Source organism: Abramis brama (genome assembly GCF_963993115.1).
Source record: "Abramis brama genome assembly, chromosome: 15".
Lineage (NCBI taxonomy): Eukaryota > Metazoa > Chordata > Actinopteri > Cypriniformes > Leuciscidae > Abramis > Abramis brama.
In genome coordinates this window covers 25547466-25574425 of record NC_139977.1, presented here as the reverse complement: position 1 = coordinate 25574425, position 26960 = coordinate 25547466, and the positions used below count along the sequence as shown (strand labels likewise).

Genomic DNA, 26960 nt, shown 5'->3' with positions numbered 1-26960 from the left:
ACTGAGCTGCGCGCCTGGTCTGGAGGAGGAAGTCTTCATAACACTGGATTCACGCGCTTTGATGGACCATCAACATCTAACGAATGACTTCGCTGGAAGGTGCCAGAAAGATTTTTGAGAGAGGCAGGTGTTTTTGTAAGTGGGTATTTTCCTTTCTTGTAATTCAATTAGAAATGATATTGCAGGATACCGTTTTAGTTCATATTTAGATAACTATGTGTTTGTTTTGTTTGTTTGTTTACTGAATATTAGTAACCATTCAGATATTTCAGTGTAGAACATTTTAATTTTAAGTATCTCATGCACAGTTTAATTTTTTAATACAAGATTGCACTGTTATTCCATTTAGTTATGAGAAGCATAATAAAATATATTATTTATATAATTAAAATATAGCCAATTAAGTAATAATATAACATAAAGTATAGTAAAAAAAAAAAAAAATTATTTTAATTTTAGGGTTTTTGTTTCAATTTAAAACTTTTTGTTCGAAAGATGGTCTTGAACAAATAATTGTCCAAATGTACAATCAAATGATCTTTTATCTAGCAGGTTTATTTAAGGACAGTTATCTAACACTTGCTTTATCTTTTGTAAGTGTAGACAAGATCTAATTTTGCACACAAAAATGTGGACAGAAGAAATAAACACTGCCTAGTCAATCAACACTTCATCTTACATAGAATGTGTTGTATTCTATGAGACTGTAATGCATGTTTAGGTATCTTTTGCTCTTGCTCATTCTTGTGTGGTCTCTCCTAGAAGCAGTCACAGGAAGAAGACCATCACCATCTCCTCAGTATGCATATGAACAGCTTATTGAACCGATGGAGTAAGTATTAATGGTTTTACGTGTTCTCTTTTTTGTAAGAAAGGACCATGCAGAACATGTGCATGCCATATGTCGATATCTCCGATATTTTGTTTGGACTGAGATGCATAATGAACCTTCTAATAGCCTGGGTTAAAATTAGTTGCAAGTAAGGTCAGAAGATTGGATTGTGTTGTATTGCAGTGGAAAATGACGGGTTGGTCTACCCGTCTGCCCAGCTGTTACCAAATGACATCTGAAATTTACTGCAGTTGGCAAATATTGAATTATAAATGCTGATGAATACGAATATACTGTCACATGCTGATAGATGATGTGTTTTATGTTACTGGCTGTTCAAATCATGTGCGTGTGACTTTAAAAACGATTGACTAAAAATATTATTTCTCTCTAATGTATTGTCTCTTATATATCTATCAGGAGGATTTATATTATATTGTGTGACATCCGACACATTGTGTAGGTGTGAAGGTTTGTTGAGAGGTTAGAGAGTACGAATGGAAATGTACTGTAGGTGATAAATCAGATATTTATATCTACCGAGAGATACAGAGACCGCGGGGTGTCTACAGCACTGTCAGTTTAGCACAAACTGAAACATTGCAGGATTTTATGAGGTTTTACACTTAAATCAGTTGAAAAAAATGACTGGTTTTGATTTGCTCTGCTATCAGTTGCTTTACAGGAAGCAAAACAATAAATGATTTCCCCATAGACTTCTATTGTAAGGGCATTTCTGTCAGTGCATTTTTTGTTAGTTTCTTGTTTACAAACTGAGAGACAAATCGAAATTAGTTTCTGTGCGCTCATGAAGCTGTCGAACAAGCACTGAATGTCCCTATACTTTTAAACAAAATTCAAGTCAAGATATCTATTTATACTTTGGATCAAGCTACCAAAAATTCCCCAACATTTTAAAAGAACTGTTTAATGTCCAGTCTTCAGGGTCACAAGATGTCTATATATTTATACAGGCAGTCAGTTTGTTTAAATGTCATATTGTTGCTTATGGGTTTTGCCAAACTATAGATACACCTCATACCTGAGGTCAATTACCTTTTTGACAGTTCTGTTATGTCACCCAAGAGGGGAATAAAGTCAGTCATGAATGATTTGGACAGCATGTCCATCAGTTCAACATGAAAGTTGTTGGAATCACTGTTGACTTTCGCATTTGTAGTGGAAGGTCTCAATAGAAGGTTAAAGGTCATCTATGCAGTGCAGGCTAAACAAAGAGAACAAGGGTTTGATTCATTATGGCTGAGTGAGCCTGCTAATGATCTCAAGCTGCAGCTATAATCTCTCTTTTTGATGTAATTAGAATTATGTGGAAAATCAGATGACCTTTTCCCTCACATTTTGTATATTACCGGTTGGAGCCGGCAAGTGATTGGAGCTGGTAGATCCATCCGTACACGTGCAAATGGAGATCAAGTGTCTTTAAACCCTTGTACATCGGAAGTCTCGTTTTCATATGTGTGGGTGACTTTGCTGGACAGCCTAAGCTTTTCTAGTCGTATCAGTTATTTAGGCCACACTGTGGCCTTTCTGAATTTGGTTTATGTAGTTCTCTACGGTCTTTCTTCAAGGCTTTATTTGATGTGTCTGTCCTCTTGATAGTCTGGTAAGACCAGCAGATATGTGCTTTTTTTCTCATGTCAGATGCTTCAGAATCTTCACAAAGTGTGGAATTTCACAGAATGGTGTCTTGGTATGAACTGCACCCTCTCTCTCTATGTGTGTGTGTGTGTGTGTGTGTGGTTCAGGTAAACCCTACGTTATGGGGATGAAATGTCCCCACAAAGATCGCAATATCCAAAATCCTTGTCCTAGTAGGAAAATTTTTTGGTCCCCAACAGGAAAACAGCTTATAAATCATAGTAAGAGTGTAAAATGTTCGACCCGAAGGTCTTCCTCAGGCAAACAACAAGTACACAGCAACTCAGCAAGATACAATTTACATAAACGCGATCCGTCACAACTGATCTAATTATTCACCTCATTAATCCAATCATCTAATAATAAAAAAAAAAAACACAAATACCAGAAAAATCCAAAATAGTCACCATAAAAATAAATTACACAGAAAAAACCCCCCACAACAATTTAAAATGACTCTTTTCTATTTTAAGATATTTTAAAATGTAATTTATTCCTCATGGATGGTAAAGCTGAATTTTAAGCTGCCGTTACTCCAGTCTTCAGTGTCACATGATCCAATGTTTTTTCTGGATTCTTTGATGATTATGAAGTTCAAGGAACTGCATTTATTTCAAATACATATATATATATATATATATATATATATATATATATATATATATATATATATATATATATATATATATAATTTTTTTTTTTTTTTTTTTTTACAAATGTAAAAGTTTTTACTGTCACTTTGAATCAATTGAATGCATCCTGAAGTATTTTTAATTTCTTTAAAACAATCTTACTGACCCCAAAGGTCATAGTGTACATGGCCTTATATCACTGTGAGTACATGAGTCAGTAGTGCCTGACCTCTCTGACTTCACCGCACCAGCTTTTTCCAGTGTTTGCCTGAGCTCAGCTATCCATGTCCGGCAGGGTGACTCCTTTACTCTGTTTATTTTGAATGAAACCGATAACCTGTCATTACACCCTGAAGACATCTGTTTGTTCTTGAACCCCATGTAGTTTTGACATTAATTGATACACTTGGCAACATTCGAGTGTCAGACAAATGATTTTGACTATCCTTTCACTCAAACAAGACCTTTTCGGTATTCGGTTTGGCTCGGCCAGTCATGGTGAAGTAAAAGTGGGATTGAAACAATTAATCCTAAATTCCAAAAGAAGAAGTAACTATAACTACAGTTTGTATATAACTAACATTAACTAAGATACTCTGCCAAGTCTTTCGCTATTCCTCGCTGCTAGACTGCACAGCAGCTCTGCATAATGTTAGGAAAGAAAATGTATTTTCAACAATGTTCCTGATCACATCCAAGTCCAACTTTAACAGTTGCGTCACATTTCAGTGTGGATTGTTGTGTGAACCTGTCAGAATGTAATGCAGGCCTTGCAAGGGAGTTTGTTATGGAAATACTTGAAGCAGTTCCAACTATATAATTCATTTGAATAATCATTTCACATGCAAAGTGCTAATTTACATATAGACATCCATAAAGACACAGCAGCAGAAAAGAAAGCATGTTTAATTCTAATAATCAGAGAGGCTAGAAAATGTTCATGGAAAACTAAATTACCACTGTTTTTAGTGCAATAAACTTTATTAGCATGCAAATGTATGACTGGACCCCTTTAAACATCTTTAGAAAATTAAAAAAGCATGTCATTTTTGTTATGGAACAAACTGAATCAAACCGGATTATTACTACTTTGCAGTTTGGTTAGATGTCCATTAGCTGTACTGATATTTGACCTGCATTAATAGGAGTGTCTCTGTCCAGAATGCATTACTCATCACACCCGTCCTGTATGTGTAAATTATGCATGTGTCGTCTGCATTACCTATGATGACTGAGACCTGCTTAACCCACGCGTGACTTCAGGGTTATTATCGGCCAAATGAAAGCACTTAGAGTAGAGATGGTTACCGATCTGAAATGACAGATTTTCACAGCTTGTGTTTTCAGTAACCAGCTGTGAGACGACATTGCACTGAATATTCTAACATAATATGAAGCTTTGGGATGAATCTAGCCAAACTGTAATCTTCATCGCCTCTTTCGTTTTTTTTTCTCACTCTTTCTGTCTCATTCACACACTCTCGAGCTCACGTCATTGAAAGCAGAGGGGATCTGACCCAGATAGCTTCAGTTGCCACACAGACATAAGGAAACTTAATAGATCTCTAAAGGAGAGCGTCCAAAGAGACACACACAAGAGTTCTCGCCTTACACTGAATTATTTATTATGTAAATTACCTGTTTTAATCCTTCAGTTGTTTTAAATGCAAAAGCCCATGTTTTTTTGTTTTTTTTGTTTTTCATCTGTGGACTTTGAAGAGTTTTGATAATCACAGTACCTGAATGCCTTATAGGTTGTGTGCCCACCAAAGTGTTTCCATATGGTAGCATATTTTTTCAATTGTTTTCAAAGGCAGCAACGTATATATTTAAAACGCCAGCAGCATGACAAGGCACCGAGCATCTATTTCATGCTGAGTGCTGTGCTTTTGTTGTTGTTGTGTGTTGCCGAGAGTAAAAAGTTTAAAATGTTTTGGTGGACACCAAATGCTAAAGACTATCTGATTTCGCAGATAGTTTGTTTCTGAATATAAGGCCTTGTTTCACAGACTGGGCTTAGATTAAGCCAGGATTAGGCCTTAGTTCAAATAGGACATTTAAGTAGCTTTTATAAACATGCCTTAGAAAAAAACATTACTGGTGTGCATTTTGAGACAAAACAGTGGCACTGACATATTTTAAGATATATCAGTGCAAGTTGCTTTCAGTTAAAACAGCTCAAACATGCATTTTAGTCTGTGAAACTGGGTCTACACAATGTAAAGTACTTGCTCTGGCCCTTGTTTCGGATGAGGAGATGGCTGAACCACGTAGAAAGTTGTCATTGTACACACAGGATGTTATGGTTGGTCGATTTGGTATTAGTCCCGCCTCTCCTCCACTGTGATTGGGTGGTTGAGTAAAAAGTGACAGTGATGAGCAATGAGAATTGTTTCACTCAAACTAGAACATTTTTCAACTTTTGCCAACAAGAAAAAAACGCCAATGTTGCTGGCATTTTATACGCGGCGCTCCCATTGGAAACGTTTTTTAAAAATATGCTGGCCTCAGGAAAAAACACTTTGTTGAATAGACACACATCTCATTTTGCTGTAGACTAAATCACTGTAAACCACTTTTTTTCCCAATCCCCCCAAAAATGGCTTTGCTTTGCCTCAGAATTGGACCCTTTTTCTTTCTTTCTGTTTTTTCTTTTTTTTTCTTTTTAAGTGGATAAAGAGGTGTTGTTCACCATTTCAGCAGGAGCCCTGTTTCTAATTTCTTCCTCTCTTTCCAAGGTACAGATCAAGCAAGAGCTTTGCGTCACACCGCATCTGAATCCATTCTACACTTGTTTGTTCTTTCCATGTCGTGTCCATGTCACACTTGTTCTTTCGACTCACTGGGTTGCTAAACCCCCTCAAAGACCACGTCACTCGATCCTACGTTCACCATTGTCATGTGCATGTGAGAGAGGCAAGGTACGTCTGGCGAAGCAGGTTTCAAGTATCACGCATAACGACAATGACATTCGAGGATGGCATTAAGAGTCAGTGCATCTGTGTGCGTGCATGTGCATGGGTTTGTGCGTGATTGTACAAGATATCAGATATCAGCCAGTTATGTATTGGCAGCAATCTCTCTCTCTCTCTCTCTCTCTCTCTCTCTCTCTCTCTCTCTCTCTCTCTCCTCTCTCTCTCTTATCATACAGGATTTGTGAGTTTCTTATCTTATCTGTTGTTATGTCAGCTTTGATGGTTAGGTGACCTGTCTATCTTTGAGTGCTTTATATAATTCTGGTAATGATCCCTTTAGATGATAACAGAAATACCAAGATTTAGACCCCGATGGATCTTATTGCATCTTACGTACATATGCCATCATAAGTATTCAGGGAAGTTTTTGGAAAAATGCTTTTGTTTGTTCACACATGAAACCACACACAAGTGCAATGCGGAAGCATTTAATATCAACCAAACGTGAAAAAGAAACGTTTCAATCAACACCTTTTGTTAGCATATGTGCACTCAACATACACCATGTTTTTTCCACAAATCATCATTACATACAGTATTATGCTGGTACTGTAATACAGGTGTATCAGATGGAAATACCATGGTATTTTGTGAAACAGTATAAGAAAGTTGTGGCTGATTCTTTATTGTTAATATTTTGCAAATTTAGAATAATAGGAAAGTCATCAAAGTTATAAAATAACACAAATGTAATTATGGGAAATATATAGTGACCAAGTATATCTGGAAAGTATATATATTTATTAGCCTAAAATTCACAGTCGCCATGCGCCAAATGCAAGTAAAAATTGGCATGGCGAGAATATGAAACGTTGTCAATCGCCAGTTGGCCAGTAACATTTTTATGAATTCTAACAAGGCCACGTCAAAATCACAGACTAATTCACACAAAATTGTATTAAAAAATAGTGAGTTTTTTAGTAAACATTGTCGGTTATGTATCGTAAACAGTTGAGAAAGTAAACGCATGTGTACAAGAGCATTCGCTCTTAAAGTGACAGCAGCCTAATATTCCTGCTGCTGTCTGTGTTTTTAATGTTAATCAAACAACAAAGCACAAAGACAAAAATCACTGACTACTCTTGACTAAATAACTTTAGTAACTTTAATAAGAGTTAATTAATAAGGATGTTTAATACAGTGAAGACAATGCAGTGTTATTTTACATTTGCTTAATTACATTTCTGTACCTGAGAATTGTGAATTTTCACTGGTATCTAAAATTTTGGTGTCAATACTGCCTGTTTTTGCAAAAACATTTTCATGGCTGGTAAAACATATTTATGGCCGGTAAATTTTCTTAAGTCACCGGCACTGGCAGGTGTGGTAAAAAGTGATAAATAAATCAAAACCATCTAATATTTGAGCATCTTCTTTGTTTAATTTTTAAATTTTTAAATATTACATATAAGAGATTAGATAAAATAATTGATTTTTGTAAATACATACATATATTGCACTAGCATTGAATGATTACCATATTCATATACCATGGTATTTCCATGTTACTCAAAAAGAACTTTTGTATTTTCATTGTGCATGTCCAAAATAAACAATGACAAAGTAATTCTGATGCTTTGTGGGTAGTACATTGTAATTTGTAAAACTCAAACAACGACAAGCACAAAAACAAGGTCAAAACAATTTTAATAGGCAGCTTTGACCAAAAACGTGACCAAAACATGTTGATGGACTAAATTATGTATATTGTAGACAAACTTCAGAGCAACACTTCAAATCCCTTAGACTCTAATGACTATAGCCTTTTCTCCATATGTGTGGCCAGCTAGTTATCTAATCGCTGTTTATGCTGAGCTAACACTGATATTATATGAAATCTACATTACAGATCTTTCCAGTGCAGCAGCAATGCCTCATTGCCTTTGGGATTATTGCAACCAATACAGAGCTTTGAATCTCTAAGCCAACACATATGTAATACAGTGCGAGGGAGTGTGTTGGTGTCAGTAGCCTGGGGTCATTGGCTGGTGTGTTGGTGGCAGCTGATGGATGGAGGTTGTGGCAGGATCATCACTGAGAAACCCTGTAAGGATGTTATGTGTGGAAGCCAGTAAACATATTATTGGGCAGTTAGGACACCCGGTGCTCTGGGCACAAAAATGACGCGTTTTCAGTCGAGCAATGATGTAATCTCCAGCTGACAAACTAATGCTCAACTCAATAAAATGTCTAGATTATCCGCACTATGCACACATGTACACGTAGACTTTTTATTTGCAAGCTATGGTTTATAGATCTCATGGCTACTGTAGCACATAAAGGCTTGCACAGTGTATGGCATCATCTACACCACCATCACAGGAGAGACATAAATAAATATAAACTTTGGCTGGCCCCTTTTTATTTAGACCAGAGTCTACATTTTGACATCATGTTCATCCAGTGAGGTCATTAAGAATCGACGAAACTGACACTGATAGGTCACATGATACTGTATGTAGTTTGTCCGGATTCCATTCATACTATATAGAACACCAAAAACTGCCAACTGAAATAAAGATGTCTAGCCAACATCCAGAGTGACCAACCAGAGGTTCTTTTTGAGTTGGGTAAATTTGAAATTGGATATAACTCTGACAACAAAGTAAATTCTGCAGGTGTGCTCAAGGGTATCTCCTTTACTTTTTTCTCAAACAAAACTCTTTCTTCAGTATGTTTCAGAGCTTTGACGTCATCGCAAACTCATTGAAGTGTCATCCTTTTACCTTGTACAACTTGCATGCAGTAAATTATGACTATAGTAGAGGTGAACGATATAAACAAAAGTTTATATTATGAGATTCTTTCAATTTTGGTTGATATCAGTATACTGTATTACGATATACACATTTCTATGGAAATGTTTTTAAAAAGTACTGAAATTATTTAAATGAAAATCATTTGCAAAGTAATTGTAGACCTATATCAAAAAAACTGAACTGAGCTGGACATGGACAATGACATCACTGTTTTCTCCAGAGCGACTCATAAACTAAATTAATAACTTTTTTACAACAAAAATGAACCATCACTGAACTTACTTAAGCTGGACTATGACACTATTTTCTTCTAGATCAGCTGTACACCCGAAACAAACTTTGGTGCTTTTTTTTCCTGTTATCACTAGAGGGTATATCACTGAGGGTATAAATGATGACAACATTTTCACTTTTGGCTGAACTATCCCTTTAAGTGTGTTGTATGATTGAGATTTTTGTAAAGGTTTTGCAACTACGCACATGTCTTGAAAGTATTTTATAAAGAACAGAATTATTATTTGAGGTTACAGCTGGAGAAAAGAAATGTATCCTGAAATATAATTGAGTTGCGATTAAACGGGTACAAAAAAGTACCAAAGGATAAAGTAATCTTTTTCATTGTCTGTTCTTGTCATTTTTCATCTCTGGGTTTTTTTTTTTTTTTTTTTTTCATGTATCCGTGGATAATCCTCCGCATAGATGCAGTGTTGGGCATTAGGATTGATCTCAAACAATGCTGGCTTTACTACAAAACCGGTCTTACGTCATATGATTAAGGCGCTGTTTATGATGAATTGTTGGTGCATTACAAAAAAATCATCAGCTACAAATAAATCTTGGTTGCTTTGATTGCTCTACATCCACTTCTGCAGTTTAAAACAAAGCTTTATCTCTGTTGCTTCTGCTTTTTTTGTTGCAGATGAGATCTCTAAGATGTATGAGGTAGATGAGACTCCGGAACCGGTCAGTCCCACGCTGCTCAGCGAGTCCACAGACACCTACTGCCAGACCGACTGCTGGCACCCACTCCGCACCACCGTCCGCAAACTGGAATTCTGGGAGGACTTCAGCGCAGAGCTTATCGGAACCGGCTTCTTCTCTAAGGTCTACAAGGTAAGGGTGTCCTGTCAATAATGGAGGAGCAAAAACAAATGACTGTTTGGAGATGGAAAGTTTGCAAAAAATTGCTAGAAGGTTCTAAAGGCAGCATGTAAAAATGGACGCAGCTGCTGTGTCGCTGATATTGAACAGCACAGAATCTGATTAGATAATCTGCCCTTTAGCGCATGTGCACTGATTTAATCAAAGCTGTGAGAATGAGGCACAACGAGATCTTAGGCATTCAAGATAAATGTTTTTGTTCCACCACTTGCTGCCTTTCAAGAGCAAAGGTTTTGTTCCATACTAATTTCTGCTGCCAAATAATCTACTATTCATTTTGTCTGGAAGTCACGGCCCTATTAGTCCTAACAACAGAACTGTACAGACATGACGTGTCTGTAGTCTCCCAAAAACAAGCTACATCTTGCAGACGGTTTTCAACCCAACAAAGAAATAGAGGTTAACGTCATGTACTGTCACCACCCAGTCAAGCTTAAATGCTCTTGAAAGCCTTCACAAACAAGAAAATAACTAGGTGATTTAAAAAAAAATAACTGAGGAATTACATTTTGTTAACCACATTTTTTTTTTTTTTTACAGTATATGCTAACTTTTATTTTCTTGTTTTGCAAAATATTCTCACTCCTGCGTTACTTTTACCTCATGAAAGAAAATAAAGGGCATTTTGTTACAAGTAGACCTCACAAAAATGCCATAAGGGGATTTCCAATGTGTGAAACCCTTTGTACTTGATATCTTGAGTGAAAGAAAGACTTTGGTGTGGACTAAGCTCACATCAGAGCTTTACAATAGCACAGTGACAGAACGTAGAATGTGATAGATACCGTGTTTAATATCAGTGCACACAGAGCATGAAAAACTGTGGCACATGCCTCGACTGTGACCATTCTCACACCACGGGCCAAGAAATCATGAATTTATATTCTATGTAAAGAACATTGTGTACTAAAGGAAACGAGCGCTGTAAAGGAAGAGGATTACCCCAGGGGAAAATAAGAGGGATGCTTCTTTTTGTTGTGAATGTGTTTACAGAATCTCAGTGAAAGAAACTCACAAGTGAATATGCTGTTGTTCTCTACCGCTCAGGTGATGCACAGCACTACAAAAAAAGTAATGGTGGTGAAGATCTATAAGAACGACGTGGATCAGAACAGCATTGTAAGGGAGATCAGTCTACTCCAGAAACTCTCCCACCCGAACATAGTGAGGTGAGCCGCCCCTGCGCACACGATTAATCACTTCCATCAATCCCACGCCGGCCTGATGCTCATAGCGCCCACTCAGAACATGGGAAGAAAACAACTCTGACTCTAAATAATACAACCTGACTGGGTTCAAATTTCTTGACTTTTAACAAAAGTAACCAGTGATTGGCTACAAAAAGCATCAGCCTTTGAGACTGTAATGCCCTTGTTTTAGTTACTGAGCTTTAGTAATGTTTGCTAAAACAAGCATCATTATTAGTACTGCTTGTAAGGATGCATTATATATCTACACCATATCAGTTTTTGGCAAGTATTAGAGATTTTTAATTCATTGGTGTCAGGCATTATTGGATATTTAAAGGGATAGTTCGTTCAAAAATGAAAATTCTGTCATCACTTACTCAACGTCAAGTTGTTCCAAACCTGTGTGAACTTCTTTCTTCTGCTGAACAATGAAGAAGATATTTTGAAGAATATGGGTAACCAATCAGTTGATGGACCCCATTGACTTCCATAGTATGGAGAAAAAAAATACTATGGAAGTCAAGTCAAGTCAAGTTTATTTATATAGCGCTTTTCACAATACAGATTGTATCAAAGCAGCTTCACAGTATTAAATTAAAATAATACATCAATGTTTGTTTCTAGTGGAAAACGTCCACGTTTGGTAATGCTGATCAATAGTATTGTTGATTGATTAATTAAATTAAATATCCCCAAATATCCCCAACTGAGCAAGCCAAAGGCAACAGTGGCAAGGAACCGAAAAACTCCATCAGGTGACCTAATGGAGAAAAAAAACCTTGGGAGAACCCAGGCTCAGTCGGGGCCAGTTCTCCTCTGGCGTTTATGAACTAGAGGTCGGATTTAACTGTAAGATTAAAAGTATTATATGAATGCCTGGCTGAAGAGATGCGTCTTTAATCTAGTTTTAAACTGGGAGAGCAAGTCTGAGCAACGAACAGTATCAGGAAGACTATTCCAGAGTTTTGGAGCTAAATGTGAAAATGCTCTCCCTCCTTTGGTGGACCTAGATATCCTAGGTATGACCAAAAGCTTCGAATTTAGTGATCTTAAAGAGCGCGATGGATTATAGGGCGATAGAAGATCCGTTAAATAGACTGGAGCTAAAGTCAAGTCAATGGGAAGTCAATGGGGTCCATCAAGTGTTTGGTTACTGACATTCTTCAAAATATCTTCATTAATTGAAAGAAATGTATACAGGTTTGGAACAACTAAATGATGACAGAATTTAAATTTTAGGGTGAACTATCCCTTTAAATGTGCATGTTAAATTCTAATATTTTAATTCAATATATTAACTTCAAATCTTAATAACACTGTTAAATATAATCTTTAGCAAGTTTCCATATTGAATATCAATTTTTCATACTGTACAATGCTGTGATGCATAAATTCTTTCGTAGAATATGAAACGATTGACTTGCTATTTTTGTTTTATTTTTTATTTATTTCGGCAAATTAGTATTATCAGATATTTATTAGTTATCATTCATTACATGAAAATAATGACTGATTTTAATATTTCTATTTGCTCATACTTAGGGTAAGAGTAAACATTTAACCCTTTGTATTCAGGCCATAGTATTATAGAGGCTTGAGGTGGCCTCATGCACAACCTAGCAACCACCCAAAACACCCTAGCAACCAATAGCAACTAAAAACTACTATAGTATCTGGTAAACACCCTAGCATTAAGGCAGCGAGCTTTCGATAGGCACTCACATTTGGTTGAAAATGTAAAAATCTAGCTTAATTTGCACTTCTAAAATGCTTGTTTTTAATGCTAAAATTAAGTTTTATTTCACTTACGAGCTTTAGAATTTATCTCAAGTCAATTTAAAAGGGTTTACTTAGATGTATAAAGATTTGTCATAGCTAATAAATGTTCTAAAACTAATTTTCTTGTTGTAGGTACCTGGGGATCTGTGTCAAGGAGAACAAGCTGTACCCAATTCTCGAGGTGGGTGGCAACTTTTAGGATTTAGTATACACAATTCAGTGTATCCAGTACACGCTTTCTCAATGGGCTGCCCGTCAAATCTTATGACACAACCAGTGACTCACCATCATGTGACTCACCATCTAATGTGTCAAGAGTATATAATTTTCTAGAAAGCGAAAGTTTTCCTGATTTAACATGCTGTAAAAGTGAGTTGCGTTTTCACTGTATAAATCAGGTCAGGATTGGAAGTGTTTTATAATCTCATGTGCTTCCCTCCTCCTCCTAGTATGTTAGCGGAGGCTGTCTGGAGGAGCTGCTGGCCAGAGATGATGTCAGCCTCTGCTGGAGGGAGAAGATCGAACTGGGCTGTGATATCAGTCGAGGAATGACCTATCTCCACTACAAGAACATCTACCACAGAGACCTCAACTCTAAGGTGTGTTGGCAGCCTTTAGGGATCAAAGTTTAGCAGTTTATGGCAAAGACATATTATGAAACATCACCTTGCAGGGTTCAACCTTGATTTGAAGGCATTTGAGGCCAAGAACACGCCTTGCAATTATAGATAATGACAGACATTTTTTAATGCCACTCCAATGAAACATGCGCTAATGTTTTTTCACTCTATTAACTTGCCTGACTTGACTTGAGTCATGTTTTGGACAAAATGATTCAGCAAGACCATGTATTTAAGTGTTTAACTGGTAGTTCGTACACTTTTCTTGTGTCCATTACCTCCTTTCCCATATAACATAACTGGCTGTGGCAAAGACTTTTTTATTGCTTTGGTACTTTTGGTACTTTTTTATTGTTTTAATTTCTGGTAGTAGTTATGAGATAACCATAGTATTATCTCACACAATCTCACTCAAAGTCAAAGTGAAGATTGGCATACTTACACAGTGACCCAAAAGTTTTCTGGATGCTTTAGTAACACTTAACATCTTTTAAAATAAAATAATTGTAAATAAAAGTGAACTCACTCTTTTTTGTTATTTTTACAATTACCTTTTAACCAACTAAAGTGAAGTTAGTTTGCTTGCTGATGCTTGCTTGTTGATATTATGTTATCTAAATTTTGAATGAATTTTAATGCATAAATGATGCATTTTAAGTGTGGTATATTTGCAAAAATATCTCTTTGACTCCCATTCACTTTTGGATACTTTAAATTCACTTTTGAAACTATAAAAATATTGAATGGCATTTTGTAACAAATAGTTTTTCAATGTGTGAAACTGATGATTGACTGAACTCTGATGAACTCTGAACTGTGAGATTGATAATATCTTGAGTGAAAGGCTTTGGTTAGGTGTAAAGCCTTATCTGAGATTTACTACGGTTATGGTTTTCATTTGTCCATTATGAACACAGAAACAGAGTGATGGAATGTAGATAGCAAAACACATGTGACCATTCTCACACCATGGGCCAAGGTATTTCAACATTTTTTTGTAAATAACATTGTGTCCTAAAGAAGACGTGTGCTGTAATGGAACAGGATTAGCCAAGGGCTTCTTTCTGTTTTTCTTCTGAATATTTTTACAGAATTGTACAGGTGCAGTAAAGGAAACAAAAATGAGGAAACCCTGAAACTCTACTGTAAACACACTGCCATTCAAAAGTTTTTTTAGTTTTTTTTTTAGTTTCTTATAATCACCAAAGCTGCATTTATTTGATTAAAATATTAAAAACAGTAACAAACAAATTCTGATATAACAGATATAAAATATTATTATAATTTCAAATAACAGATCACTTTTTAAATATATTTTAAAATGTTATTTATTCCTGTGATGACAGCTGAATTTTCAGCATCATTACTCCAGTCTTCAGTGTCACATGATCCTTCAGAACATTACACATTACCCAGCACATAACATTACAATGAAAAAGAACAAAAATAACTTAAAGAGCACTGACCTGTACCACCTGACTGCTGCAGTTCATTTCGGTTTCGGTTGCGGTGCTCAGTGACTGACGTCTGTCTAACTCTGCATAGCATGAAACGCGCTGATGAAGTGTGATGTCTGCGCGAAGTTATGGAAATACATATGTTGACTGGCAGGTAGGACATCGTAGGACATCGGACCGATTGCAATGATTGGACGAAAATGTTATAGTCCTACACCTTCCACAGATGATATATATACTTATAAATACATTTAAGCCACTTAACTTAGGCTATGTTCACACTGTCAGTCCAAATCCGATTATTTGTGTATTCTATTGGAATCTGATCTAAAATTATTAATGTCCACACTGTGTAGTGCAACTGTTCAGATCTGATTTGTGTGTCCATGCTGGTCTTTCTTTTTCTGGAATATCTGCATTGGTTTCTATGGCAATGGTCTTGTGTTAACAACAACCGCAACATGGAGGGGTTTGCAATACAGATGTCTTATTTTTTACCGCATGACAACGTGTATCCGCCACGCTGGACTACTGCGTCTTCCGAGGCAGCGGCAGAACCGTAGGAGGCTGGTATGAGTGGCTTTATTCTGTGTTGTCGTCTCCACCGGTTTCAAAACATGCCTCCGTTACATTGTCTTCTGCTCGTTCGGCACTTTGCAACAACACAACCTTGTTCATGTCATTTTTTCCAGTTCACACTTGCTAATTCTGATCTGAATTCAATCGTATATGCACAAAAATCGGATTTGGACTTACAGTCTGAACGTAGCCATAGTGATTGCTATCAGGATGTGAAGAAACTTTCATCCAGCACAACAAAAACAAATTCTGGAAAAAAATCGCCGACCCTGCCTTTATTGCATTCTTGCCGAATAAAAGTAATAATTTCTTAGACCCCATACATTTAAATTGTAGTCTATATGACGGGTCACTAATATTGTTAGTGAAGTAGACAAAAATACAAAAGTGTTACTTTTTGGGAAGGGATCCTATAAAGTTCTGAGCTGTGAAAAGCAGGCATGGTCTTGACAGATTTAACTGTGTCTGTTGCCAGGCTGCAGTGAGCAGTGAGCACTGGACTGTGTGTTTGAACAGAGATGAGGAGGTCAGACCTTTATTATGCTAATGCTGTACCCAACATTCACCATTTCATAAATACCAGACCTGCGACTGCTTTTCACCTCTTTATTTTTTCCTTTCTTCTCGCTCTCTCTATATAAAATGACATGCTGACTCCCATCCACTTTCAAGCGTTTATCCTCTCACCCTGCTCACACGCACACAATTTTACTAAGAACAGACATAGCTTTAGCCATGTTGTTTTTAAAGAGTTTAATACTGGATTTGAAAAAAATAGATTTCACATACTAGAATGTGAGTGGTGCTTGCAAAGCGTTGGGTTGCTATGGTGTTGCTATGTGCGTAATAAAGGGTTTTGAATGGTTAATCACATTGCTTCTGTATGTGGTTGCTAAGGTGTTCGGAATGGTAGCTTGGGTCCCAGCCAACAAAAATGTTCTACGTACTTTTTGTTAACATTACCATTAAGTTATGAAAACGTTATTTCTGGATGTTCTCTAAATGTTTAAAACATCCTATTTTTTTTAAAGGTGGGGTAAGTGATATTTGAAAAACGCTGTTTGAAAGTTGGTCGAACCGACACAACCAGACACAACAACAAACGTGTAGCAAATCGGAATTAGGGGGGCGTATGACGGTGGAGGAGAGAAAACGAGCAAGAGAGAGATTTGAAGAAAGACTGTAGAAAGAGAAATGGCTGAGAGACATTACAAAAGTGAAAAGCTCATAAGAATATCAGTGGGAAAAAAATGAGAACACTTTTAGAAAAGATTCCAGCGCTGGACAGAGCTAAGCAGGAAGGCCTGAAAACACACGCGGGGGTTGCGTTGATTCTGCTCCATACGTTAATATCACTGGTTTTGAGTGTCATTTTTTGTCTAGAGCTGCTGTGCTGTTGGCAACTAACAACAGTCTTGCATTGCATATGTAACAGAGGCCAGCTAGTGAAAGTTGTGCAAGCTGATGACTGCTAGAGAAGGTGTTTACTGTTTAGCGTCCTTGTTAGTGCACCCGCCGGTTATCGCGGTTCGAGACCGACTCGGAGCAGGGCGGTTAGGATTGGAGGGTGAGCTTTGGAGGCGGAGCAATGAAGAGAGGGGTGTGTTTGTTTAGGTTGATTTCAAATATCAAAAATGTTCAGCAACGACTTTTAGAAATAACATACTGCACCTTTAAATGTTTTAAACAGGGAAAACATTAAGTGAATGTTAAATTTGATCATTTTGTAAACAATATGAGAACATTGTTTGAATGTTCTCTAAACCATCTGAGACAAAAAACATTAGACTAACATCCAACTATAAAGTTTCAGAAAAAAATTGCATGAAGGATGTATAAATAACATTTTTGTGCTAACATTTTGATAATGTTATTAAAGACTTTGAATGAACATTCTATTAACGTTACTAAAGGAATGTTTGTTCATAACTTTGAGAGAACCTTGCTAGAATGTTAGCCAAGTTTTTGAGAATGTTCCTTGTTAGATGGGGCATAGCTAGGGGGTTGTTTACTAGCACGAGGGATTTTTCTTTTTCTTTTTATCATCTGCCAGGCAGAAAACATAAATCTGATTAGTTAGAGAAGTAATAGCACACCTGAACAAGCCACATGATTTGTGATATTTAAACCCATAGCACAAAAATCACTACTGTAGTTTACTACAGATTCAGAGTGTAACCCTATCCATATCCTATCCATTTTTTTTTTAAATCAATACACATTATTTATGTGTATGCATTTATCATGATGTTTCTATTGACCATTATTATACATAATTTTATTATTATTATTACTAATTATAATCATATTTTCTATCCCCTAACCCTTTGCCTAAACCTATTCCTAACCATGAATACACTCAGACACACACCACCTCTCCATACCACGCAATCACCCACCACAGTGTTGTTTTCTTTCACTTTTCTGTCATCTAAGTGCCTTAATTGAAGCAAAGATGCCGTTATCAGTGTGGGGTTGAAGCATTACTGGCTTACATAACACAACAAGTTCACGTTTTTGGTTCAAGTGTGGTTGTATATATGCTTTTTGTCAGTGGGTGTATTTAAAATACAGGGGTACTGTTACTGCCACACATGAAACCTCAGAGCCTGATACCACACTCACAACTGCATTGCACATTCTCATTGATGTCTTATTGATGTAAAGCTCTACCTGATGCTCTACACTACTGTGTGAAGTCAGAGAGAGTTTGGTCTCTTGTGTGTGTAGATGATGCTTGTGTAATGAAAGCCTAGCTGGATGCCTCTCTCATGTGTGTTTTCTCTCACTATTCAGCATCATATTATTTATCAATTTGTGCATTTCACTCACTAATGTTACTGGCTCATTGACTAGAAAAATTAAATCTGACTAGACATTTTGTTTCATGGAAAGATCTGTGAAGAATGAAATTCACTTGGTTACACACATTCGCTGAATAACAGTAGATTCAGTAAAACTTTTAGTATAGTACTAAAAATATTAATATAATGTATAATTAATATTATTAATAAAAAAATATATATATATTTAATTATGACTAAATGTAATTATTATATTTTATATAATCTATTTAATATTATTAGATTATAAAATATAATTGAATTTAGTCATCATTAAAATAATAATTATTATTATTTAATAAACATTTTTCAAAATACAATTTATTGCATAAAAATATATATTATTAGTCCAATCTGATGTTACAGCCATAACTTTCTGTTTTAAGAAAGAAAATAGCGGAAAATAGGAACTGTAAAGTTCCACAGCTTTGAACGACCAGGTCAGATTTGAATAGATCAGTCAGGTAATGGCTGGATCTTTCTTCAGGCTCTAGCTGGATTTTGTGAAAGAGAAGCAGAGTGAAAGACAACATTTCATAGTGCTCATCCTAATTCTTTTATATAGCAATGCTGCCATCCTGTGGTGTAATTCTGTAACTGTGCTGGGTGGTTCTGTTTTGAAAAATAACAACAGATCTCTCTCATCAGCCAACTCTGCAGAGCTGCTTTATAGATGAATTGAACTAATTTAATAATTGATGATCTTTTCAATGGAACTGAATCAACACTGAACAATGACACTATTTTCTTTTAGAGCTGCTGTACAGCTGAAATGAACTCTGTGTGCATCGTTGAATCATTTTCCTGTTATCACTGTAAAGCTGCTTTAACACAATCTGTTGTATAAAGCACTATATAAATAAAGATGACCTGATTTGACTTCTGCATATCGTTTTGGTAATCTGAGATGGAGAGAAATCTTCCTTATTGTTTTGTGCTTTACCAATTTTCTACTGCTTTCTTTCCTCATGCTGTAGTGATAACCGTGAGATAAAGATCTCAAACTATGATTCATGCAACAAACTTCATGTGCAATCTGTTGTTTTTGTTGATGCAGAACTGTCTGATCCGCGTGACCTCGCGTGGCAGGGAGGCCTTGGTCACTGACTTCGGGCTGGCCAGAGAGGTGGGGGAACTGCCCGCAAATGAACCAGACAGGAAGCTGTCTCTGGTGGGCTCGGCCTTCTGGATGGCCCCTGAAATGCTTAGAGGAGAGCCGTACGATCGCAAGGTACTGAGAACCAAATACAAAGACGACTTTGAAAATGAAAGTGGAGGAGATTAGGACATTCATGGTTGAATAGTCTTTTCCCTGAAAACCAAATTAGTATTGATTTACTGACAGATTTCACATTAATCCATATAACCTTTTGCAGTTGCATCTTAATTAATAAACCTTCTGATTTGATGCCAGACTTAATCAGGTCAGGGCTGAGGAAAAGATTTGGAAAGTCATTTATAATGCAGTAAACTGTAAACTGTTTCTTCCTCACTGTGAGGGGTAAAGAGAGAGGCATTGCTGGTGCTGATGTGATTAGAGACTGCTCAACCTCAGCTGACTGGCCGTTTTTCCCTGTTTAATCATAGGTTGATGTTTTTTCTTTCGGGATCATGTTGTGTGAGATCTTAGCAAGAATCCCTGCTGACCCAGAAGTGCTTCCCAGGACACAGGTAAATACTCAAAGCCATCAGCCTTCTATCGCATACATTAGGAAAGCAATGCTTAAAAAAATGTGTTCACTTTTCTTGTATAAAATGGCCATCAATGAGAAAATAAAAAATAAAAAATTGTAATACAATGGGAAGAAATAAAGAAATACATTTTTACAAATGTATTTAAAGCAGTATGAGTTAAAAAAAAAAAAAAATATATATATATATATATATATATATATATATATATAAATATATAAATGGTAATAAATTTTAAAAAATAAAATAAAATGGTTTAATAGTATTGTTCTTTGCTGTTTTTTAGTATACTGACATCAATAAAAATCCTACAAACATATGAACAATATTATTAAACCATGTTTATTAAATGAAACATTTGTGAAACAAACTTTCACTGCTCCTAGCTTAATGTTTTCATTTAAAAAAAAAAAAAAATTCCATTTTTTTTTTAAATAAAATCTTAAGTCAATACTTTAATAATGAATAATGCAAAAATTATTAATAAATATCTAATGTAGTAGATATGCTGCATCCATATCCACTGCATTCATATCCATCCCACTGTCATACAGTGTTGCTTCTGGGCAAAAAACTAATTCAAGCAATTCCTCATAACATGCAAATAATTTATGACTATAAATATTTTAAAATGAAGTTTATTCACTAAGACATGGATTATATTTTTGATGCATGAAATCAAAATTCTCCAGATCACAAATATATGTCCTTTAAATGGATTTATTTCAAAAGATTTGTCCATAAATGTAGGCAAATGTGTTTTTTCATTTACACTAAATCGTTACACAGAATGCATAATTTAGTACTTGCATGAGCTCTGGGATGGTTACAAATAACCCTTAAGAGAGGCTTGTTATGTCGCATGAATTAGTATGGTTCTCTTTGCCGCACTGGCGATAAAAGTAAGCTCAGACAGAGCATTTGCCCTCTGGTGTACAGCAGTGTGGTCATTTACGCTTCATTAATGCTGATGGACAACCGATTTTGTCTGGAGGGGAGAGAACAGATAGATCTGATCTTGGTCAAGGGAACCATCGCACGGACATTTAGATTCTTTAGTATGGATTTATTCATTGCGCTCTTCTACCACATCAAGGATAATGATTTTCTGGTCAATCTACTTTTTCACTGTAGTTGTTAATTTATGTATGAGGCTAAAGACACATGGTTATGGCAAGACTACTGGAATTTGGAATAATTAAGATTTTAATGTTTTTGTATTTTTCATCAAATAAATGCAGCCTTTGGTGAGCATAAGAGACTTATTTCAAAAACATTGAAAAATCAAAATTATTTCAAACTTTGACCGGTAGCATATATATATTATGTACCAGAATTGCACTGACACCAACTATAAACATTGTGTAATGTTCATAGAGACCAATTTATAATTAGAGTTCTCTGGTGAAATAAAAGTTATTAATAAAGTTTGCCTTGACCTTAATTTATGACTGAGATGCAGAAGTTAGATTGTAAGGTTTGTCTTGTATGTTTGTTTAAAGTTTGTCTTACAATTTTCTGGTGCAATATAGTTTATTTCTAAAGTGTTAAAATTGTATGGTGAAATATAGTTTTTGTAAAGTTTGTCCTGCAATCTTCTGGTGAAATATAGTTTGTAAAGCATTTCCTACAATCTTCTGGTGAAATATAGTTTGTGGGTAAAGTTTGTCTTGCAATCGTCTGGTAAAATATAGTTTGTTTGTAAAGTTTGTCTTGCAATCGTCTGGTAAAATATAGTTTGTTTGTAAAGTTTGTCTTGCAATCGTCTGGTAAAATATAGTTTGTTTGTAAAGTTTGTCTTACAATCGTCTGGTAAAATATAGTTTGTTTGTAAAGTTTGTCTTGCAATCGTCTGGTAAAATATAGTTTGTTTGTAAAGTTTGTCTTACAATCGTCTGGTAAAATATAGTTTGTTTGTAAAGTTTGTCTTGCAATCGTCTGGTAAAATATAGTTTGTTTGTAAAGTTTGTCTTGTAATCTTCTGGTAAAATATAGTTTGTTTGTAAAGTTTGTCTTGCAATCGTCTGGTAAAATATAGTTTGTAAAGCATTTCTTACAATCTCCTGGTGAAATATATAGTTTATTTGTAAAGTTTGTTTTGCAATCTTCTGGTAAAATATTGTTTGTAAAGTTTTTTGCAATCTTCTAGTGAAATATAGTTTTTAAAGTGTTTCTTACAAGCTTCTGGTGAAATATATCCTTTGTTTGTAAAGTTTGTCTTGCAATCGTCTGGTCAAATATAGTGTGTCTGTAAAGTTTGTTTTGCAATCGTCTGGTAAAATATAGTTTGTAAAGCGTTACTTACAATCTCCTGATAAAATATAGTTTTTAAAGTGTTTCTTACAAGCTTCTGGTGAAATATATAGATTGTTTGTAAAGTTTGTCTTGCAATCCTGGTAAAATATAGTTTGTTTGTAAATTTTGTTTTGCAATCTTCTGTTGAAATATAGTTTTCATAGTTTGTATGAACAATAGTTTGTAAAGTTTGTCTGGCAATCTTCTGGTGAAATATAGTTTGTGAAATGTTTCTTACAATCTTCTGGTGAAATATAGTTTGTTGGTACAACAAACCTAAAATTGTCCTACAATTTTCTGGTAAGATAGAGTTTGTCTTTACTCATCTGACAACACCACATCTTTTAGTATGGAGCATTTCCATGTTCTTTCAAAGGAACGAGTGAAAAGAAAATTTACATTGGTTGTTTGTTTGTTTTTACATCAAAATGTACATCATTGTGTTCACAGGACTATGGGCTAGATGTGGAATCGTTCAGAGAGCTGGTGCACGGTTGCCCAGAGCGGGTTCTGCAGCTGTCGGCCAGCTGTTGCCAGGTATGAAGTGATGTGTTTAATATGGCGTGAATAGGAATAACACCTGCCAAATGAGAGATTTCACCTTCAGCATTCACAATGTGGCAGCCCAAATCACCTGGTTAACTGCTTTGAAGATGTATATATAGCAGATTCAATGAAACACCAAAGCTTAACCAGTTTCTTTCTTTCTCTCAGATGGATGCATTCCGAAGACCTTCCTTCACTGAGCTTCTGGATGAGCTGGAGGACATCGCCGAGACCCTAGAGCCACCAGGCCACAACCTAACCACAGGGTGATCTTCACAAATCCCTCCTAACAAACCCCTGGACTGAAGGATTTAAGGCACTGTACAGCATAAAAGTCTGCAGCAGTGGACCGTGACTGGCACTCTGTTCTCCCAAGAGTAGAACATACAGGGCAATGTCTGGTAATTGAGGACAAAACCTCTCAACTGAATGTTCACTCAATAACCAGTTCTGGACACCCTGCCTGCAGCCGTGACACTGAACGATTGCAAGAGTCCAATTTAGAGGCTGAAATGTACCTTTTCTGTTTTGTTTTTTGTTTTTTTCCCAGATAGATGAAAGTAGTATGATTCATTAGGGACCAACTTGTCAATTTCTTTTTTGAAAAGACCAAATTCAACATGGACCACCCTGTTGATTCCTTGATTGAAGGTTTCAGGAAAATACAATATGATCTTACTTTTTTTTTTATAGCTGCAAAAGCAGGAAATGAGTTTAAAATAAGTATATAGCAAAGGTTGCACAAACCTGGAACAAACCAAACTAGAGAAATTAAGGTGTGCTAGATTTAATTTCACCTCTTGCCTTTATTGTTTAAAAAAAGCAAATTCCATCAGTACGTTTACTGTACCAAGTAATTGCACAGTTGCTCATTTGACATGCACTGTTGATGTCACCCATTTTTGCCTTGTTGTGCTTTCCATGTCACTCATTTTCCCAGTGTAAACATCTTTAAGATTAATGGAGCTCTAAAATATCCAAATAAATTTCTCAAAAATGTGCTCGTAGAACATGCATATAGAGACACTGTTTACACATAAATACATAGTGTATTTCTGAATAAAACTTCAGTTCATTTAGGTGTAACTGCTGAATGATCATACTAAAAATAACAGTACAAAGCTGTTTGTTAATGTACTCTAGTAAAGGCTGTGGATCACTATTTTCTCAGGTCACACAGGGGCTTTAAATATGTGAATATTCTCGTATTCGTCTTGTACTTTTTCCTTGTAGATATGTTTGTATAGCCCTTTAACTAGTGTTTCTAAATGGGAATCTATTTTGTTTACTGAATCTAATTGAGCAGTTTGTATTATTCCTGACTATATTTGTGTACATGGTGTTTGGTTACATTCAAATATGGGTTCAGTTATATTTCTAGTTTATTAGTTACACCAATAAAAGCATATTGATTCGTTTTTAAGTCTTTTGACATTTATGAAAACAAGATCCATCAAAAATCAATATGTCCTTATTAAACTCCTTTAGAGCACATAAAAAGATCTGCTTAAAACAAATCACAACAATAAATCAATATGCAAAGTACTTAAACGTGATAAAAACAAGTCTGATTTGTGTGATGCTATTTAATGGAGCATTGCTTATTTTTGTCATTAGCATTCAGGTACAGTTCAGGGGTCCGACTCGGTTTCTCATACAGTACAGGCGTCTGCATTACTGCCCTGTACTCTCCTCTGTAATTGAGGTGACTAGGAGGCCATGGATTTACCGTTATGACAATGGTGTGTGCTCGAAAGTTCGATCCTCGCTGGGCTTCTCCTGTAAGAGACATGGCCTGGGTGATGGTAATTTATGATCAGGGAAAATCCATTTGGAGGCCACCATTGGTGTGAAACGAGAGCACTTGGTTGTAAACAGTGCATATGATTTGTGACGGAATCGTTTACGGCCAGAGGAATACGTGACAGTGCTCCCTGCGAGGAAATGTACGTTGGTGACGGTAAGTGGGTGTCATTTCTGCTGGGAAATATGTTCCTATGGCGGTTGTAAATGACCCTGGTGTAAATGACCGTGGCAAATATGGTCGCAGGCCTCGTTATATGAGAAATGCAATCAGTGTCTCTCAGAACAAGGCTGTCATCCAAGTGATTCATTGAAACACATCCTGAGCACTCTTTTATTATACTAAGACATTTAAAAAATATCAAAACAATACACTGATAAAAATATGAATCTGTAAGGCTGCAATTTTTTTTTTTAAACCGCATGATTCTAACAAATAAATCAGTTAACGCCCATCTCTGATTATCAAGCGTACTTATCTTAATGAGTGCTATACAGGGATGACTTGTAGGCCAAAACTACGAAACGGGTCAATGGTTTTCTAATGGGTTTTTGGTTAAATGAAATGCATCAGTAACCCTCTTGTGACTTGTGAAAAGGGCGGTTGCTATAAACAAGTGGATAAATGGGACGACAGAGGTTGTCACTTGTATAGCCTCTCTAGTATGATTTTACAGATGAGCTGTTTATGAGCTCTTGTGAACTATTCTAACTCAATTTATATTTATATATATATATATATATATATATATATAGACTGAAAGGGTTGTCGTAAGCTTAGTGATAGTGACACTGAAGTCGTGACTGTGGTGTAGTATGTTTCTTGTGTTGCTTTCAGTGCTAAATGACAAAGTGTACAACTGTTTTACTGTTGAGCAGGATTAATATTAGTGTGTTTAAACACTTTGCTACTAAATAAGATTAAAGAGACCAGCAGTTCTTCATTCTTCAAAATATCTTATTATTAACAGAAGAAAGAAACTCATACAGGTTTGGAACATCATGAGGGTGAGTAAATGATGACAGAATTTTCATTTTTGGGTGAACTATCCCTTTAACTAGGGTTTCTAGTAGGCTACACAAATAGTAACACTTACTAGAGCTATGCAATTAGGTTCAACTGTTGCACATTGTCAGCTAAAAAGTTTTCAGTATTTGTTAGATTTTGCAGTGTATGCTGGACAAAATGGTTTATTCAATGCTGACATATATTGAAAATGCTATGGTATTTGAATATGGCCATCATTCAATATTATGGAATGCTTATAAAATTACCACAGTACTGTCACAGTACTTTTTTGTAAGAATATAATGCTTGTATGATTTCTTGGTAGCTTAAAAAAATCTCCTTACAAGCTGGTCTCATCTCAAGATGCTATAGAAAATCTGCACAATTTTCCACCCAAAAGATAATCTAAAGACCATCAGGTACAATATTATGCTTCATTTAGTAGGTAAAATACATAGAATCGGAGCATACTTGCAGGTTGTCCTTCACAAGCACTGCACAAATCAAAGTAGGCTAAGTTGCTTGGGGGTAAAGAACGTGGGGTTTAAGAGTCAGCAAAACCATTTCATTCTCTCTGGTCAGCATGTTTCAGGCAGAAAGTGTAATGGCCTTTTGTTACAGATTATACATAGAAAGGTGAAACATCTAAAATTATACATAACCTGAGTCACTGTGGAATTCACTGTGCACACATCAAAATTGAATCTGTCATTATTTTGTTGATGCAGCCATGTTTGTTATCTTGCGCCATTTGCTAATGTCTTCCCTAAATTAAATGCATTGCTATGCTAAGAGCTTTTAGAAAATGCAGCGGTTGTGGGAACAGGCATCATAGTCTCGGCTCGCTCGCCAAGAAAGTGGCATTAAAAGCTCTTGTTCAAAGGCTCATGTGAGGTACGTTGAACCCAGCGGCACATGTGGGGTTCAGATTCTCGAGTCAGCACACAAGATTTGCTGATTCCAGGGGAGGTTTGTATCCAGACACCATGTTTAATTGTTTACTCAGAGAACAGGTGCAGCAACAAACAGCTCCAAACTCATAATGGCTGTGTATCTTTGTTGTTTTCAGAGATTATTTTCCCTTGAGTTCAATTACTCCTATTTAGGTCTCACTCAGCAAAACGACAGA

General features: G+C 36.0%; 1 protein-coding gene across 4 annotated transcripts; it reads left to right on the top strand.

The window, feature by feature from the left end:
• On the top strand, positions 1 to 24573 carry LOC311097286 (dual specificity testis-specific protein kinase 2). 4 transcript variants are annotated; one of them, XM_084136871.1, is made up of 10 exons: positions 1 to 135; positions 766 to 832; positions 9777 to 9970; positions 11066 to 11187; positions 13120 to 13168; positions 13437 to 13586; positions 19544 to 19717; positions 20074 to 20157; positions 22924 to 23010; positions 23188 to 24573. In XM_084136871.1, exons 2-10 carry the CDS (start codon positions 802 to 804, stop codon positions 23287 to 23289), a joined length of 993 nt encoding a protein of 330 aa, XP_083992997.1. In that variant the 5' UTR covers positions 1 to 135; positions 766 to 801; the 3' UTR covers positions 23290 to 24573. The 4 variants fall into 4 exon arrangements, with proteins under 4 accessions (XP_083992997.1, XP_083992996.1, XP_083992995.1 ...); XM_084136870.1 differs by having other exon boundaries at positions 15 to 127; positions 769 to 832; positions 23188 to 24434; XM_084136869.1 differs by having other exon boundaries at positions 43 to 135; positions 763 to 832; positions 23188 to 24434.
• The last annotated feature ends 2387 nt before the right edge of the window (positions 24574 to 26960 follow it).